Source organism: Schistocerca americana, chromosome 7, assembly GCF_021461395.2.
Source record: "Schistocerca americana isolate TAMUIC-IGC-003095 chromosome 7, iqSchAmer2.1, whole genome shotgun sequence".
Classification (NCBI taxonomy): Eukaryota; Metazoa; Arthropoda; class Insecta; order Orthoptera; family Acrididae; genus Schistocerca; species Schistocerca americana.
The window spans coordinates 281,679,171-281,699,042 of NC_060125.1; the positions used below are offsets into that span (position 1 = coordinate 281,679,171).

The window sequence follows — 19,872 nt, forward strand, 5'->3', positions numbered from 1 at the left end:
AACACTTCAACAGCTCACTTTCCCGCTCCGCCAAGAGCTGTTGGCAAATGGGGTCCGCTCAGCCCTTGTGAGGCCAACTGAGGAGCTATGTGACGCTGTAGCGGCTGCTTCTGTCTCAAAAACTAAGAGTGTCCCTCCATATTCGTATCCAGTGAGCCCTACCGGCTGAGTATGAGACGACGGTCGGTCTGTGCCGTTAGGCCTTCCGAAGCCTGTTCGGACGGAACGAGAGTTATAGATCTGCAAGCAGTAAACTCAGTTTTCTTTTTCACTTTGTCTGACCTTCTAATCTTCATCATATTTCTTGCCAGCTAGTTGAGTTGCTGTTTCGTGATAACCTGGAACAGCATTTTCAGTGGTAATAATGCTCTCGGCATCGTTATCTTCATCGGAACAGTCAGCAACAAATTACTCCATCGATGTTAGTACACATTCCTCAGTATTTGGATTTATAGAGTTAACTGCTTCTGAATTCACTGACGTATTTACTAAAATCGAAACATTACGCTAACTGCGTCGTGGAGTCCCGGGGACACTTAAGCTCGTAGTTTACAGTGCTTGCATTAATAACAGGCTGCAGTCGCCTGTGCACGCGGCGTGTCTCACTACCGTAGGAAGATACTAAAGAGGGAATGCTCCCTGATCAACAATTACGAAAGTTACAACTTCATAATTCCCTAAATTCCCAGAGATTTCGTGATGTCTGTTAAGAGCTCAGAAGCTTATTCCAAAACACAACAATAACGTCTTTAATAGTCGCCCACAATATTACTGCACCTGGCAGAGGCGGTCTCGGTGGCTTGTTGTCAGTTTCTATAATGAGTTTCATGGCACCCTAAATAACTTGATAGTGTATGCAGAACTGTCCAGAAGTCTTTCATAGTGCGATGCGTTTTCTTTAGCCACCACTTTACTTGTTTACTGTAACGTCATAGCTTCTTCCCGACAAAGGCCACAGGCAGTCAAGCTATAATATCGTGGTCCACTAGCACTTATAAAGAAGTATGGGGCGGCCTTTTTCTATATGTATGTAAAAGAAAATCTGGAAACGATTGTAGGACACAGTTCCGGCACTATATTAATTCATGGGGAGACTTTTTATATATACTGTCAATAAAAGTCTTCAGGGTATGTATACAGGATGTTACAAAAAGGTACGGCCAAACTTTCAGGAAACATTCCTCACACACAAAGAAAGAAAATATGTTATGTGGACATGTGTCCGGAAACGCTTACTTTCCATGTTAGAGCTCATTTTATTACTTCTCTTCAAATCACATTAATCATGGAATGGAAACACACAGCAACATAATGTACCAGCGTGACTTCAAACACTTTGTTACAGGAAATGTTCAAACTGTCCTCCGTTAGTGAGGATACATGCATCCACTCTCCGTCACATGGAATTCCTGATGCGCTGATGCAGCCTTGGAGAATGGCGTATTGTATCACAGCCGTCCACAATACGAGCACGAAGAGTCTCTGCATTTGTTACCAGGGTTGCGTAGACAAGAGCTTTCAAATGCCCCCATAAATGAATGTCAAGAGGGTTGAGGTCAGGAGAGCGTGGAGGCCATGGAATTGGTCCGCCTCTACCAATCCATCGGTCACCGAATCTGTTGTTGAGAAGCGTACGAACACTTCGACTGAAATGTGCAGGAGCTCCATCGTGCATGAACTACATGTTGTGTTGTACTTGTAACGGCACATGTTCTAGCAGCACAGGTAGAGTATCCCGTATGAAATGATGATAACGTGCTCCACTGAGCGTAGGTGGAAGAACACGGGGCCCAATCAAGACATCACCAACAATGCCTGCCCAAACGTTCACAGAAAATCTGTGTTGATGACGTGATTGGACAATTGCGTGCGGATTCTCGTCAGCCCACACATGTTGATTGTAAAAATTTACCATTTGATCACGTTGGAATGAAGCCTCATCCGTAAAGAGAACATTTGCACTGAAATGAGGATTGACACATTGTTGGATGAACCATTCTCAGAAGTGTACCCGTGGAAGCCATTCAGCTGCTGATAGTGCCTGCACACACTGTACGTGGTACGGAAACGACTGGGTCTCCCGTAGCACTCTCCATACATTGACGTGGTCAACGTTACCGTGTACAGCAGCAATTTCTCTGACGCTGACATTAGGGTTATAGTCAACTGCACGAAGAATTGCCTCATCCAGTGCAGGTGTCCTCGTCGTTCTAGGTTTTCCCCAGTCGCGAGTCATAGGCTGGAATGTTCCGTGCTCCCTAAGATGCCGATCAATTGCTTCGAACGTCTTCCTGTCGGGACACCTTCGTTCTGAAAATCGATCTCGATACAAACGTACCGCTCCACGGCTATTGCCCCGTGCCAATCCATACATCAAATGGGCATCTGCCAACTCCGCATTTGTAAAAAATGCACTGACTGCAAAACCACGTTCGTGATGAACAGTAACCTGTTGATGCTACGTACTGATGTGCTTGATGCTAGTACTGTAGAGCAATGAGTCGCATGTCAACACAAGCACCGAAGTCAACATTACCTTCCTTCAATTGAGCCAACTGGCGGTGAATCGAGGAAGTACAGTACATACTGACGAAACTAAAATGAGCTCTAACATGGAAATTAAGCGTTTCCGGTCACATGTCCACGTAACATCTTTTCTTTATTTGTGTGTGAGGAATGTTTCCTGAAAGTTTCGCCGTACCTTTTTGTAACACCCTGTATGTAAAACTCTCCGACGTTCCGGCTCCTGTTGCATTTGGCCCTCCTCAGAATATTTTCCTTACTGTAAGAAATTGGGAAACTCTTTGGAATCTAGATATTACGGAATACTCAGATAGTTTCTGATTTCTATTTGCTGGTCATGTAGTTTGTTCCAGACTTTGACGCTCTTACATACGTAGTAATGCGTCATCCACAGTAATCGTAGAACCAAACTGAAAACAACAACATAACGGTATAGAGAGTGTATTATGTGATGAATATCGTATTTGTATTTGGATTTAGTCTTTCAGTTCTTAAATAAATGTAGAAACATCTGAATATACTAGCGGCTTCACTACGAAAATCGTTCGAAATAGCCTCCAATAAGCTGCAGATAATAAATATACGAAAACATTCATGATTTGTGATCTCAGCACTGTCAGTCTTATTCTTCATTCTTCTCCAGATTTCCTGCGTTTACTTTACACGTTTCTCAAAGAATAACCAGTATTATATATTCCTATGGCTAATTCTGAAAATGCTTTATGCCTAATAGTTAAGTGGTTACTACTTGTAACTCTGAAAATCCTGTCAGTCTGGCCTGAGCGATTTTATATGCCGTTTCATACATATTTGGTTTAAAGGATGGCTCTGAACAGTTGTGGCAGGGGCGAATTAATGCCTGTAGCTATTTGTTGTTTGTGGAAAGGTGTATTTCTACTTCGTCACGTGAGCAGGTCCGGTATATTTTTCATATATTATGTGCAGGAATACAATATTGGCTTCACATTTCATTGCCTGTTTCACTTCGTCTATATATCAAGCGTTTTCACCTTGTTTGCTTTTGCCCACTGGAATGTTCAGTTCTCGTTCCCTGTTTTCCTCGTCTTATAAACTTTTTGTTTTGTATTTTTCCTCTTTTAGTACGTGTGGCAGACCTAATATGCTAAGAATTGTGAACCTGCGTGCTGCTTGCTTTCAGCGTGTGTTGAATTTGTGACTAATATTGATCTCCTGAGTGAATGAATCCATTAAAGTAATAATTCCACTAGTTACTACTGCGAAAACTGTTTAGCACATTATTGCACAAATACAAGAATTCACTACCCTTATAATTCAGTCCGTCTCAGAAGAACCCAGAATTAATGCAGATCTACCGAAACAATTACTTTCGTAACGAAATGATAGAAGCAGTCACTAAGCTTTTCATTTTAAAGAACTGAAAGAGGTCAAAAACTAACTATGTTTACTTACGGAGCAAAGAATGAGTTGGCTAGTACTTCAGTGTTAAAGAGGATAGTTGCAAGCCACTATTTCTTGAACTAAAATCTGATGAAAATGGAGGACAATCCATGTCTCATTCCACCTAGTCGTGCTCACTACGTGTATAACTGAATTAAGTTAATTGAAGGTTATCGCTCCGATCTTCCGTAGTCAGCCATTAACGTAATTAGGGTAGCTTCTAGTCATGTTTGCACATAATTCATGTTTACTGGGCAGCCAGCCCGTTGGTGAGACGCCAACGTTATCCGATGAACAGAATTTGCTCGTAGAGGAGGGGAAACAGGAAATCGAACACATGAGTTATAGCTTAACTGTTCGATTTCAAAATGAAAACAAAACAAAAAAATTCTACCTTAACAGTTTTTCTGCTATGTGTGGAGAACAACATAGTGTCTTCGAGAGGTAATACTATTCTGTACAACTAAAATCTGTACGCAGTTTATTACGTGTTGGCATTTACGAAACTGCTCCAATTAGATATATTATAAATGAACATAACTCTAAATTTGCTTACAGGTAAAATGAGCGGATGCAACGGAAGCAATGTCCCTAAAAACCTCGAAATTATTTCGGGGAAAGTTCTTTTTCACTGTTCATATGCGCTGTTGAAGTGCATCCACTGAAGAATGAAATAGGTGTTTCCTTTGTATGTTTATGGTAACGAAATCATTACAGGTAAAGTCAGCAAGGGACAAATCGTGTACATACATCAAAACTCTAACAAGGTGCTGGTAATATTTTTGGAACGACTCACTTTACTCATTTCTCTGTTTCTTTAGATGGAGACTAGTTGAATCTGATGTCACTTCACCTTTAGCTTTGTACTATTGTTAAGAGCTGGAACTAGACGCCTCAAAACCGAATCTTTTGATCCTGTAATGCGTAAATCCACACCAAGCGATGGATGTGCTGCTGTTCGCTATGTAGTTTCCTTTCTCGGAACGGGTGATTCCAAATTAAGCTTCAATTTTGTTAAGCAAATCTGCTAACACATTGCAAGTTCTAGAATTTCTGTAGCTACATGAATTATTATTGCTACAAGTAAGAATAACATTACTTGTTGTAGTGCGATTTGCTCTTACTAGTAAGGCGAAAGGAAGACAAACTATTGTCGGCAGCATTACAGAAAACTGGTGCATCTGGCATACAAGGCTGATTGTATGACGGAAGTGCCTCCAGTTACAGAGTACTCTTACAGCATTTAGGATCCAAAATAAGTACGTCTTATCTGCCGCTAGTCATAGAAGTAAGACCTGTTAACAAATGGAAAGTTAGTACTTGCACTTCCATCGCTAATATGGCATGATTCTGTTGCTGGTTCTCCGACTTAAACTTACGCAGCCAGCTGTATCGGCAACTGTGTTGGTGGAGATAATGTTCAACGTGAACAAGAAGCAACATAATATTCACCACATAAGTCGGTGGCAAAGGTGAAAGATGCGATAAGAACCATAAAAAAATATCCAAGAACTGGCTGAGGACTGTACGTCAACCTTTGGTTATGACAACCACTTACGTTACAAGAGGAGGAGGAGGAAGAGTAAATTAGAGTTTAACGTCCCGTCGACAACGAGGTCATTAAAGACGGAGCACAAGCTCGGATAAGGGAAGGTTGGAGAAGGAAATCGACCGTTCCCTTTCGAAGAACCTTCCTGGTATTTGGTATTTATGTATACCACGGAAAAGCTAAATCATGGCGGGCAGATGCGGGTTTGAACCATCGTCCTCCCGAGTGCGAGACAAATGTGCTAACCACTGCGCTACTCTGCTCGATCTTAGCTTACAAGACATACCTATTCAGGTATAGTCCATAGAGAAGTGTAACATGGATCTTGAGGAAGCTTTACCAGTGGTCGTGGAGTAAACCCAACCTTGTTCTTGGGAAATTCTGTTGGGTAAATTTGGAGAACCAATATCACATTCTGAAACTTCTTGGCAGATTAAAACTGTGTGCCGGATCGGGTCTCGCACTCTAGAATTTGCCTTCCACGGCTACCCGAGCACGACACACAATCCGTCATCGCAGCCATACGTCCACGACCAGCTCATCTCCTACATTTCAAAGTGCACAGAAGCTCTTGTGCAAAGTTTCATATCAGCGCATACTCCGCTTCAGAGTGAAAATTCATTCTGGAAACATCCCCCAAGCTGCGGTAAATCCATTTTTCAGGAATTTCCTTTCTTCCAGGAGTGCTAGTCCCTCAGCTTTCACAGGAGGACTTCCGTGAAACTTGGAAGACAGAAGATGAACTGACGCCAGAAGTAAAGGTATGGGGACGGATGTACTTGAGCAGCTCAGTTGATGGACCACTTGTACACAAAAGCCAAAACCCCTGGGTTCGTATCCCGGTCCAGTACACAGTTGTAATCTACCACGGAGCTGCATTTCACTGCAAGTTCCTCTCTAGAGTGAAGTATGCAATCAGAATATTAGCTCATGCTTGCCAAACTTCACGAAAGTTTAATATTTGTGAGGAAGGTGCACCAGCATTATACAATGGTGTCCAAAATGAAAGCAATAAACCCCTACTTCCCCGTCCTGGGTCTAATTCACGATGTAATCATAAAAACTGTCAACCAGATGTCCATACGATCGTGTTCTGCATGGATGATAGCGTTCCGGTCAGTGGAGAACCGTGCCAGCGAAGATGTCAGGGCATCTACGAAACAATGTAGCCCCACAACCAAAACTGGAGACTATGCAGTATGGCATAGAGAAGATGCCTACCAGACTCACTACGGTGGAGGGCCGTAGAAAGAACGGAATCAGGTCAGTTACAAACTGACGTGGTCCGATGGCGTCATGTGAATTGGCAAAGTTAAACTACTGCCAGATATCGTGACGATCTCTTTGGACCTCATTTGCGGTTGCTGCGAGGTGCTGTGGGGCCAGACGTCGTACTAACGGTTGATAATGCTAGACCTCATAGAGGACGGTTAGTTGATGTTTTCTTGGAAACGGAAAACACACTTGGCGTGGCCTTTTCGCTCCACAGATCTGAGTCCCATAGAGCATACACTATATGATGAAAAGTATGCGGACACCTGGCTGAAAATGACTTACAGGTTCAATGCACCCTCCATCGGTGATGCTGGAATTCAGTATGATGTTGGCCTATACTACACGTCACCTGTGATCTGGAAACTAAAAGGCGTTATCGTGTTAAAAATAAGGAGCCATCACAAATACAAACAGTAGAACGGTAGGCCTCGATATGCAGAATAAATCGGAGTCAGGCGTGCCTAAGCGCCTCAGATATCACCAGCGATATCTTGACGTCACAGAACTGAGGCCCATGCGGTAGAAAACAATCTGCGAGGAAGACTGCGTTACCATTCAGGGGGCAGCTGAAGTAAGCACATTCTGGACGTCAGATAATAGAAGAATAAGAGGAGTCTTGACTTGTCTATACTAGAGAATTGTTATATGTTTTTGGTAATGTGTTAAAATGAGTCACAGCACGCTACACGTCTCTAACATACTTGTGCAGTTTACGGAACAGACTGTTATATATGTATTGCTTATAAATAAGCGGAACAATACTTCTCTCTGGTGGTTGGGAACAAATATTGTTAGAATAATCGTAACTATTTGCTGAAATGCAACTCTCTCTGTAGAAAGCAAGTCAGCGAGCCAACAGACATTTCTTCCAGTATGGTACATATGAAATACAATGTTGAAATGATTAAACAATTCCTCTTTGAAAACCAAAATACTTAGTAGTATGATAGTACTCCAGTCGGTTGTACTCACCTCTCCCCAGGAACAGAAGAAGGCTTCTGCTGCCTTCTGCTTCTTACAAAGTTAGAGAGAAGACAGCCGTCACTTCGCTGTCAGTCGAACTCTGTTCACAGGTAATGGGGATTTTGGCACAGCAAGTCTGTCCATCAGTTATATTGCTCTGTCTAGGGATCACGAGAAAGACGAGAGGTCTTAGAGGGCTGGTAGTGGTATGTACACATTTGCTCATTGTATTGCATATTTCTGATATAGCAGGGACGCACCAAGCGGTACTATTAACTATGTTTGCGAATAGTGGTACGTATGTATTTATACCTCAGCGTACGCGGTGTTTCATTCTTATGGGACACAGAGCTGCTTTGTGATAAGCGGTTTCTTTACGTTTCAGGGATGCTAAAGAAGTGGCAGCTCATCTTCTACGGGACGGCCACGAAGCCGGTGAACGTGCGGTCGAGCGGCGACGGAGGGCCCGGTCCGCCGCCCAGAGCCCCGACGCCGCCGCCCGGAGCAGAACTGGGGCCTGGGGGCGGCGGGAGTGGCGCGGGGGCGGCAGCGGCTGCGGGGGCGGGCCTCATGGCGGAGGAGGAGGGCGGCGGCAACGTGCGCGTGCTGCACACGTGCGACGCCGAGTGCGACGCGCAGGGCTGCTACGGCAAGGGGCCCACCCAGTGCATCGCCTGCCGCCACTACCGGCTAGACAAGTTAGTAAATACAGTGTACTGTAGCTCAGGTCCCGAGTCGTGTCATCTTGTAAGCTGCTGCACTTATTAGGGCAAGTCAAAAATTAACGCTTCATCGTCATCATCATCATCGTCTCTTCCTCCTCCTCCTCCTTCTTCATCTGTTAAACGTTAGTCCTTGAACGTCATCTTGCAGCAAAATTTGTTCCTTCCAATGGTCTAACAACGCGGAATACTTGACAAGAAATTTAGTGTTTATCTTCATTGTACTATCCGCAACAAATGGGATATCTTTTGTTTCTTCTTTTACGGTCTTTTCGTGTTCATCGACTATTTTAGATTCCTTCCTAATATCTGTACCTCTTTTATAATCTCACAATGCGCGTCCTGCAATGTTGCTGAGGAACTGTATTTCGTTGGCCCGTGATATTATCTTATCTTTTCTTTCTTTTTTTTTTCTTTATCTGAGACTCCCTACCAGTCCGCAATATTGGTACCGATATAACATTACAAATGTGAAGATACGTAAGTTTATGTCCTTATTTCATATGGAGGGATTGCGTTCAGGTACTGAACTTTTGAGCTAGATCTCCTCTGTATGTTAACACAGTTCCTACAAATTTAAATACCGGGTGATCAAGATGTCAGTATAAATTTGAAAACTGTATAAATCACGGAATAATGTAGCTAGAGAGGTACAAATTGACACACATGCTTGGAATGACATGGGGTTTTATTGGAACCAAATATATACAAAAGTTCAAAATATGTCCGACAGATGGCGCTTCATCTGATCAGAATAGCAATAATTAGCATAGCAAAGTAAGACAAAGCTAAGAAGACGTTCTTTACAGGAAATGCTCAATATGTCCACCATCGTAGCTGTAGTCGAGGAATAATTTTGTGAACGGCACTGTAAAGCATGTCCGGAGTTATGGTGAGGCATTGGCGTCGAATGTTGTCTTTCAGCATCCCTAGAGATGTCGGTCGATCACGATACACTTGCGACTTCAGGTAACCCCAAAGCCAATAGTCGCACGGACAGAGGTCTGAGGACCTGAGAAGCCAAGCATGACGAAAGTGGCAGCTGAGCACACGATCATCACCAAACGACGCGCACAAGAGGTCTTTCACGCTTCTAGCAACATGGAGTGGTTTTAATAAAACCCAATGTCATTCCAAGTATGTGTGTCAATTGTCACCTCTCTATCTGCATTATTCCGTGGTTTATTAAGTTTTCGAACTTATACTGATTTTTTGATCACCCGGTATATGAAATTAGTCTATGATCTACACGATTTCAGTCTTTCTCGGCCTATTCTACTGATGAATTCTTCTCGGATTATCAGCCGAGTGGTGGCTTCGTCTTGTAGCAACGTTTCAAAAAGTTTAGTGCCCATCATCTTCGCCAGAAGATGATTGGTACGAAACTCATTGAAACGTATGCGACAAGACGACTCCACCACTCGGCTGATAACCCGAGAAGAATTCATCCGTCTATGATATTTCTTTCAGTGACTACTTTTGTTCTTCCTGCGTTTTTCATACAGAAAGTCTTAATGTTTCTTGCATTGAAATTGACATATAATTTATTTGAAATATTTTATGCAGTTCATAGGTGGTCCAAAAATGCTCAAATGTGTGTGAATTCCGCTGTGGTTATCGGTCCCTAGACTTACGCACAAACTAAGTTAAACTAACTTACACTAAGTACAAGACACACACCCATGCCCGAGGGAGGATTCGAACCCCTGGCAGGAGGGGTCTCGCAGTGACATTGCGCCTCTAACCACGCGGCCACTCCGCGGGGCTCTCTGTAGTTCATTTGTAATTTCCGCCATTAAGAATTGGTCATCTGAAACCAGCATCGTTCTTACATAATACTGTTGTTTAAACTCGTATGTGTAACGTCGTACTTTCATTTTCTGTTGAACAATTTGTCGGTGCATATATTAAAGAGCAGTGGCGGAAGGCAAAAACTCCTAAGTTAACATCCTCTGTTCTTTTCTAATACACCCCAGTAATTTAGATTCCTAATTTCCGGTATAAGACGTAGTGTTATAATCTTCTTAATATCTCCGAAAATAATTACCTATTTCCTTTATAACATCTATGAAGAGGATGTCCATTTGTTTATTGTATTTCATCTCATTTGCTGTTGTATAAACTTATTGTCTGTACAACTTCCACTGAACCACGCTTCTGGAGAACATTATCAACGCTCTCTTCACACTATCACACTAGTTCGCGTATAATGATAGTTCTAAATTACTCAGTATTTTACCACTAAACCTTTGCTGCGATTTCAAGGAGACCTATTCGATGCAGCCAAAACTGGAACCAGAAAAGAAATACTTGTACGCTACATCGATACAAACTATCTATTAACTCCGAACAGGCCTCAGTAGACCCAACGGTCTCATCTTTCGCCTATAGGCATCGCTAGATGCAGATATGAAGGGGCATGTGGTCAGTACATCACTCTTCCTGCCGCTATGTGTTTCGTGGCCGGAGCCGCTACTTCTCAGTCAAGTACCTCCTCATTCGGCCTCAAAAAGGCTGAGTGCGCCTCACTTGCCAACAGCACTCGGCAGAGCTGGACTGTCACCCATCCAAGTGCTAGCCTAGCTCGACCGCACTTTGGTGGTGTAACGGGAACCAGTGTTACCACTGCGCCAAGGCTGTCAGCCACATAGATACCATAGCAAACAATCAGAGTGAACTTAACGAGCGTAGAGTGGTCAGTCTCGATGTAATTGGTTCTAAACACTTAGGCGTTTCGGTCTGTACGTGCCATGCCGATTTGACGCTGATGCATGTACAGAATCAGTGCATGAAAGAGGGCCTTAGCTAACGGTGAACGACTACTGAAGTGTGCAACCACCGTACAGTATGATTGCAGTCTTCTCCAAATGACCATAGTGCATCGCACTGCTTCACTCACAAATTTAACTCGATAGTGCAACACTGATTCTTACCACTTTGAAACTTCGATGTAGTCGGTTGGTGGCTGGTATGCTAATACGCAAGCCCGTTATTTCTTTCCACAGAAATCTGAACAAAAAACATGTAATCAGTTGCCATTTCCACCACAATTAGTCCCGATGACACACAAAATAATTTGTTTTCAGTCAAAACCTGCATCAAAAGTCTTAGTATAATGGTCGCCTATCGTAGATTTGCAGACTGATTTACCGAGATCTGCAAAATCAAAGTGATTTGAGGCATCATTGGACGCAACATTCAAATTTAACTCATCCACAGTGACAGAAATCTGAATTGTAACTAATACGTCAAGCAAAATTCTTGTGTCCCGTGGTAATGTCTCCTCCTTCATCCGCAAAGTGATATATTTCTCTTGTCCAGCCACCTACCTCGAAGAAAGTGCAGGTTTCATTTACATACATACCTCAAAGTCTACCGTATGGTGAGTGGCAGAGGGTACTCTGTATTACTACTAGTCGCTCCATTTCCTGTTTAACTCGCAAATGGAGCAAGGGAGGAACGAATGCCTTCATGTTTCTGTACGAGCCCTAATTTGTCGTACCTTATCTTCGTGGTGTTTACGGCATATGTACGTTGGGGGCAGTAGAATCGTTTTGCAGTTAGCTTCAAATTTCGTTTCTTTAAATTGTCTCAGTAGCATTCCGTGAAAACAACATCTTCGTCCCAGGGATTCCCACCTGAATTCCGGAACTATTTCCGTAACACTCGCGTATTGATCGAACCTACTTATCGAAAATCTTGCAGACCGCCTGCGAATGTCTTCCTTTAACCCGACCTGGTGGAGATACCAAACACTTGAGCATTACCCAACAATGGGTGTCCTTACAAATGAACCTCAGTCTCCTAAAACTTTCCCAATAAAATAAAATCGATCATTTGCCTTCACTACTGCCGGCCGTTGTGGCCGAACGGTTCTAGGCGCTTCAGTCCGGAAGCGCGCTGCTGCTACGGCCGCAGGTTCGAATCTTGCCTCGGGCATGGATGTGTGTGATGTTTTTAGGTTAGTTAGGTTTAAGTCTAGGGGACTGATGACCTCAGATGTTAAGTCCCATAGTGCTTAGAGCCATTTGAACCATTATACTTTTGCCTTCACTACTGCCATCCTTACGTGCTCGTCCCGTAACATATCGCTTTGCGAAGCTACGCCCAGATATTTAATCCAAGTGGCTGTGTCAAGCAGTACACTACAGATGCTGTTTCCGAACATTACGGATCTGCTTTATCTACTCATATGCATTAATTGAAATGTTTCTGCATTTAGAGCAGCCTGCAGTTTGTTACACATACCATAAATTTTGCATCCTCTTACATTCACCCAAAGATGAGTCCTTCCCATTCACCACAGCATCTTCAGTAAACACACAACTATTGCTGGCCACTCTGACTGTCAGATCATTTATTTAGATATGGGGAACAAGAGCGGTCCTCGCACACTTCTCTGGTGCACTCCTGATCACACCCTTGTCCCTATTGAAAACGCGCTGTCGAGGACAATGTTCTGGGTTCCATTATTTATGAAGTCTTCGAGACATTAATATATCTGAGCACTTCAAGGCCAACGTACTGGGTTCCATTATGTATGACGTCTTCAAGCCACTCATATATCTAGGAGCCTATTCCATATGTTCGTATTTTCTTAACAGTTTGTAACAGGCTACCGTGTCCATGGTTCACAGCATACTGTGTGAGAAAAGTTCAAGATAGATTTTCACACGAACGATGCTTTCTAAATACACGTTGATTTGTGAACAGAAACTCTTCCTCTCAATAAAATATATTATATTCAATTGGGAATCTATTCCTCATTTCGTTATTGCGTTGTTGCTGATGAGTTAGTTTTTTCGGAAATTCAATGGCATTTTAACTTGATGTATTCTCTCACAATTCCTTTCCAATTTATGCCATCCATTCTCATCGTATTTCATGAACAGACAAATCTTAGGATCAATTCAAACTTTTCTTTACTAGTTCTTTGTATTGTAGGACCACATTCGTCCTCAGTAGTGCATACCATCAGTTTACTCTTTCTCTTGTTTATTCTCACATCATCTCATATCTACAGAAAATTCTTTCCGTTGTACTGACGACTTTCTCAAAATCATGTTTCGTTCCCTTGACCAGTGTAAGGGGTAAAATGGTAAGACTATGTTCTGCCCATTAATTTTGAACCCCATTTCATTTTAATGAACTTGATAGGCAAATTCGTGGCTGAAAGGAGTGAATAATAGAGGAGTATAATCACATGCTTGTCCCACGTCTTTACTTATTTTTGGTTCTGGCTCCTTATGAACTGAAACTTCGTTCTTACGGAACCTGAACGTCACATGCATGTCGCTGTGCTTCAGTCCTGGTCCTGTCACTACTCTGAAGATTTCTTTCAACATAACTTCTTGAATTCCCAAGAATTACAAAGGCAACATACGTTGGTTAATTTTTCTGTAATTTCTTTTCAAATACTGGTGTCAGTGTCAGAATCACCTCTCTTGTACTTAGGGTCAAGCTCTCATTCAAAATGGTCGAAATTTTTTTTTTTTTTTTTTTTTTTTTTTTTACACGTGTATGTGTCTAAAACGTTGGGACGAAAACGTTTTATAATCCGTGCATTACAAAAGTTTCTACAGTCCTATTGGCCGGCCGCGGTGGTCCAGTGGTTCAGGCGCTCAGTCCGGAGCCACGCGACTACTGCGGTCGCAGGTTCGAATCGTGCCTCGGGCATGGATGTGTGTGATGTCCTTAGGTTAGTTAGGTTTAAGTAGTACTAAGTTCTAGGGGACTGATGACCACAGATGTTAAGTCCCATAGTGCTCAGAGCCATTTGAACCATTTGAAGTCCTATTGTTCGAGTCTGTGTCACGGCCGCCGTGGGACTCTCTAAGCCTGATACGTCTGGTTCAGGCTGAAAACTTTTCATGCCGCGACGCGCTTTCACAAAATGATTATATTTCAGTATGCATGCAATTATATTCGCCGAGAAAGCTGACGAACAACGTGTGCAGGCTCCCGAACGAGGCAATACAGCCCAGCAGTAATCGGATTTTCTCGCCGAGGGAATTGCTCTCCAGGAACAATTCGAGTTAGAGGAGGCTTTGATACACAGTACTAGTATTTCAGGCTAAACGTAAGTAACGAAAACATTTTTTTGGTCAAATTTTGGACATAATTCGTCAAAACGTAATTTTTGGTCCACGGTATAGGATTAGCTATTTTCAGTTTTGAGAATCTAATTTTAGATTTGTGTTGAGAAACATCAAAAATATATAACAACATGTAGTTTCTATGAAAATTGAACTAACAATACGTATAATAGTTTTCGCTAAGCATTAAGCAGATCTTTCTCTAGAAACGATTTTTCAAAACTCCGTGCAGCCTAAAATGAAGACGATCAACCATTTTAAGTTCTACTTTTCACAATTCAAAAGAAAACACTATTCTTGCGACGTTAGGCCTATATAACATGAAATTTGCTAACATTAACTATTTTGTATAAAGCTATAACGAATGAAACAAACCCCTAAAAATCGAACTCAATGTTCGAGTTGGCATCATACCGTTACATTTAAGGTTATTTCATTGTAGTTAGGTATAAAATACCATACGTTTAATATAGTACCGATTGATATTATCCATTTTTTTTATTTCAAATAGCTCCTGAGGCGCAAAATTGAACTCAGTCTGTGTATTTCAGACTTGCAGGGTCTTGATCAAACCATAATTCCGGGCGCCATTTTCTTTTTTGTATTGAAAGTATAAACTGAAGTTCAGAGTATTCTTTCTTTCTTTTCCTGTAGGCCTTTATCTCGCAAGAACGTAGGGTCGGCCTTGTTATTACGAGCCTGCCGGTGTCGCTGAGTGGTTCTAGGCGCTTCAGTCTGGAACCGCGTGACCGCTATGGTCCCAGGTTCGAATCCTGCCTCGGGCATGGATTTTTGTGATGTCCTTAGGTTAGTTAGGTTTAAGTAGTTCTAAGTTCTAGGGGACTGATGACCTCAGATGTTAAGTTCCATAGTGCTCAGAGCCATTTGATTTGTTATTATGAATTTGGCAATGTTAGTGGCAGAGGGTGGCCGGATGCCCTTCCTGCCGCCACCCCGAACCTTTCAGGACGGACTAAGTGCCCCCTAGGTGCCTGCGTCTAGTGTAATCCATGAAATAGTGCGAACGTTTTCAAATGACTGAGAGTCGTGTAACTGAGGCGGAACGCGGGGACCAGCCCGGTATTCACCTAGCAGGATGTGGGAAACCGCCTAAAAACCACATCCAGGCTGGCCCGCATACCGACCCTCGTCGTTAATACGCCGGGCGGATTCGATCTGGGGCCTGCGCGTCTACCCGAGTCCAGGAAGCAGCGCATTAGCGCTCTCGACTACCCTGGCGGGCCAAACTGAATTTCAGAGTATTATCAGTCATAATTCTCAAAGAGATACTTCGTATGTCTTTTCACTGTCTCAACAAACAAAAATTCAAAACTTTGCCTGTTTTTTGCTCAATTGAAAGAGAACCTAACCTTAATTCCTGTCTGGACCGAAAGAAATTTTCATTTAGCATTTGCTCCACATTTTTTTATACTCTGCTCAGATTAACCTCCCGTAGCTGCCGCCTTCCGGATATAGACTGGTAAGTCCTCTGTGCTGTAGCAGTTTTCCAGCGTCCTCCCGCCTTGCACGCCGTGCGCCGCGCTGTTGCAGCTCGTGCGTGAGCCGCTGCCCGCCGCGCAGCTTCCCCAGCCAGGGCGGCGTGTGCTGGCCGTGCCACGAGTCCTGCGAGACGTGCGCCGGGCCCGGCCAGGACAGCTGCCTCACCTGCGCGCCCGCCCACCTGCGCCTCACCGACATCGCCGTCTGCCTCCAGCAGTGCCCCGACGGCTACCTGGAAAGTGAGTAGCCGCGCCGTTCGGCGTCTCGCCCAGTTCACAGTTGAGGACCGTACTGAGGGTCAGAAGGGACAGGTTCCCGTCAAGGGCGCAGGCGCAAGAGGGCGCAAAAATTCTAATAAAAAAGAAAAAAAGGACAAAATGACGGAAAGAGTAAATGTGAATGTATGCTTTCCCGGCGTATACAGCTGATGAAGAGTTCTCGGGCTAGCCTGCGAATGTGGTGTGCAGTACATTGAACAATCGCAGCGCTGAATCACTAAAAGGTGCGAGGAACACATCAGACACGTTCGACTTTGACAGACAGAGACATGAGCTAAAGCAGAACATAGTATCAAAGAAAAGCACACCTTTGATTTCAAGACCACCAGGCCGCTATTGGGACAGCGTCATCAGAATATCGATAGAAATACGGGTCCACGACAATCTTGTGAACAGGGACAAAGGTTATCAACTTAGCGCGCCCTGGAATCCACCATTAGCCGCAATACGCCGTGAACGCACCAAGAACCGTCCAGCTCGCGAAACACGACTGAAATGCTCTGACGGTGACACGAACGGCGCACCCGCCTCCCCCTCCACCCGCCCACCGGCTAATCTGGATCCAGCCAGCCGCGGCCAGGTTGCGGGGGGCACGCTGCACGTACAAAAGGGACCAGCATCCGCAAAGTCTCGGCACTTCGCCGGAAGATGATAAGTATGTCTGCCACTCGTCGAAACGTCGCAGTTTGAAGACACCGCCACCCGGCCGGAAGCCCGAGAACTCTTCACCGACAGAAATAGTGTTCACGAAAATCTCTTGTGCACTACATTCTGTCCAGTGGAAGAGGCCTACCGCACAGACCGCTGCTATAAAGGCACAGTCTTTGTACTGCAGCATTTCTATTTGATTTATCTAAGCAGCATCACAAAGAAACAACTACTAACGTAATGACGTCTATAATTAACATTATTTATAGTAAATACACTGCGCGTGGTCCCCACAGCTGCCGTCTATACAGGTTATACCACAATTAATGGCGTAATAGATCACCGTTGGGAATACACCATACTAGGTCCGAAAAAGTTTGTATACGAGATCAAGGCAACTTTGTTATTATCAGCCATCCCTGAAATATTTCTGTGTAAATGCCACCCCAGTCATGAAAAGATAACAAGACTTTACAACACTAAGAAAAGTTATTAGAGATGCATCAATACAAGTGCAGATGTTTTGAATGAACACTTCAATACTTACGCGACTATAGGCTTAGTTAACGGAGGTGTCCGAAGTGCCGTCCTCGCATCTGGATGCAGGCCTCTGTCCGTCACCGGTATGAGTTTCGACTACTTTCAAACACAGCGAGATCATTTCGAAATTTTTGACAAGCTTAGAGAAGTCTCGTTTCCAATTCGTCAACCGTGATAGCCGGATTGGCGCATACTACACCGTTAAGATTGGCCCAAACACGGAAATCCATTAGTTAGTGTGAAGTAATCCTGGAGCGTACAGTATAGGTCCTCCACGCCCAATTCTTTTTTTGGCCGTATCGGCGAGTTGAAAGTCGTTTCACCATAGAAGCAAAATGTCGATGTTCCATCACCATGTTCCAATTCCTCTCACGTTGGTCTAAGGATATCCTCAAGAAATCCTTCGAGATAATGCCCCTCAGACCGAAGGCAATTCTGTGCATTATGTTTGTTTGGTGCCTTATATAAGATGATCATCTAGTGCCCCTAACGAAACACTCAATAAGAAACGTCGCTGACGTAAAAACGCATGCACAGCTAGTTGGTTGGAGCCTAGATGATTCCAGATGCGAGAATTTCGACAAACGCACTATATCAAATGAACTTTGCTCCTTCTGGAAATAAAACGTTGTCAAACGTAGGGTTTTTAATGGTAATTCTAAAAAAGTTATAGATCGTAAAAATTAGTCCCTAGATCATAATGGAACTCCTTCGTTTTCATATAGCGTTTCTGTCATGGTTCATCGTCAGATGAAATACACAAAGCAATATGACTGCAATGCTGTGACACTGAAGCCTTTCGACGAGACACACTCGAAACGCACTACGAAAATAAAGGAGTCCCATTAAGATCTAGTTACTACATTTGCGACGCACCAGATCTTTCAGAATCATAATAAAAATATTAAAAAACTGCCAGGATGTCAGTCTAGGGCCAAAGTCCGCCTGACTAAGACAATGAACTGGTTGAAGGTAGTAGGGGTACATTGCACTACGAAGCATTAGTCTCCAAACACTACATTGCCTGAATGGAGCAAGGTTCCTTGTCGAGGTTCCCGGAGAGCAATCGACAGTTTCCAGCACTACAAGCACAATTTGTACAGGGCTATGCACTCCGGCAGCATGTGCAGAGCTCCCTGTTTCTCAGAGGCGTTGATGCAGCCTTGTAAACGTTCGACTGTAGTGGTGCCTTCGGGCAGGGTACGCCTCTTGGTACAGGCGTGCAGCCTCCCGTTCATTGCCATTTACCCTATCGGAAATGAAATGCATATCCGCATACTCCTGTAACGTTCCATGTTACCACCAACACTCGCACTAAACATATGACGCTCCGCAAACGGCTGACGTGAGTTGTCCTTTGTCGGTGTACTCTCCTGTCGTATCCAGTCTGTTGATAACTCCAGCTCGAAATTGTAAACAAAGACCACGCTACAGACCAGCATTGGGTGTTTACACAGAATTACGTCAGTGGTGGTTGGTAACCAGAATGTCGCAATTACCTCACAAAAGGCTAGTTGCCGAACCTATGTTTACTAAAATTGTCTTTGCTTTTAACATCGTGTATTTTCAACTGTATGCGTTTACGCCATTAACTACGATACATTCTGTACAACTTGCTCATTTTCAACATTGGGACCTCGATGAGTACTCAGTTTTCGTCTGTAACAGTTGACGTACTCAAGCTTCCACCAAGGAACTATTGACTGTACACCATCAGCCGCTTCCGCGTTAGGTTTTACAGTGCTTAACCACTGGAATATGATCGCATTCGTGACGATCGGGTTCCATGCCAGATCATTTACGTTTAAGTTGAGATTGCTCCTAATCTGTTTATGTTAATGCTAGAACGCTTCCTACGTGAAGGAAGTCAGCGATATTCACCCACATTCTTGTTCTATTCGAGATCGTGCTACATCTCTGTTGACTGTGAGCGCCTCGACCCCTCCCCCCCCCCCCCCCACACACCCCTCTCCCCATTGTCCTCATTTCTAAACTACAATTGTTCAGTCTTCATACCGGTGACTAGAAAGGAAGCTACTGTGTTACGAGTGAAGACGGTGTGTTTGCAGATATGGAGGAGGGCACGTGCGAGCCGTGCTCGGGCAATTGCGCGACGTGCGTGGAGCGCGCCGACCGGTGCGCCTCATGTGAACACCACCTGCTGCTGTACAGCGGCCGCTGCCACGCCGCCTGCCCGCCCGGTACCTTCGAGACTGACGGAAACACGTGAGTACCTCGCTGGCTCGAAAGTGCTGGCTGCCACTCTGTTTCCTGTAAAGCGCTCCTAGATTTTTTGCTTTCCCGCGTTGGAAGGAACGTGGTGTATTTATCATTATTCCTCCATACGATGGCATCTGTCA

General features: G+C 43.9%; 1 protein-coding gene across 1 annotated transcript in view; it reads left to right on the top strand.

The window, feature by feature from the left end:
- Positions 1-19,872, top strand: part of LOC124622874 (furin-like protease 2) — a 790,830-nt gene that overhangs the window by 679,269 nt on the left and 91,689 nt on the right. The window contains exons 13-16 of the mRNA XM_047148668.1: positions 8,115-8,266; positions 8,309-8,427; positions 16,098-16,285; positions 19,582-19,738. Of these exons, the coding sequence (XP_047004624.1) occupies positions 8,115-8,266; positions 8,309-8,427; positions 16,098-16,285; positions 19,582-19,738 (616 nt within the window). The remainder of the gene's footprint in view (positions 1-8,114; positions 8,267-8,308; positions 8,428-16,097; positions 16,286-19,581; positions 19,739-19,872) is intronic.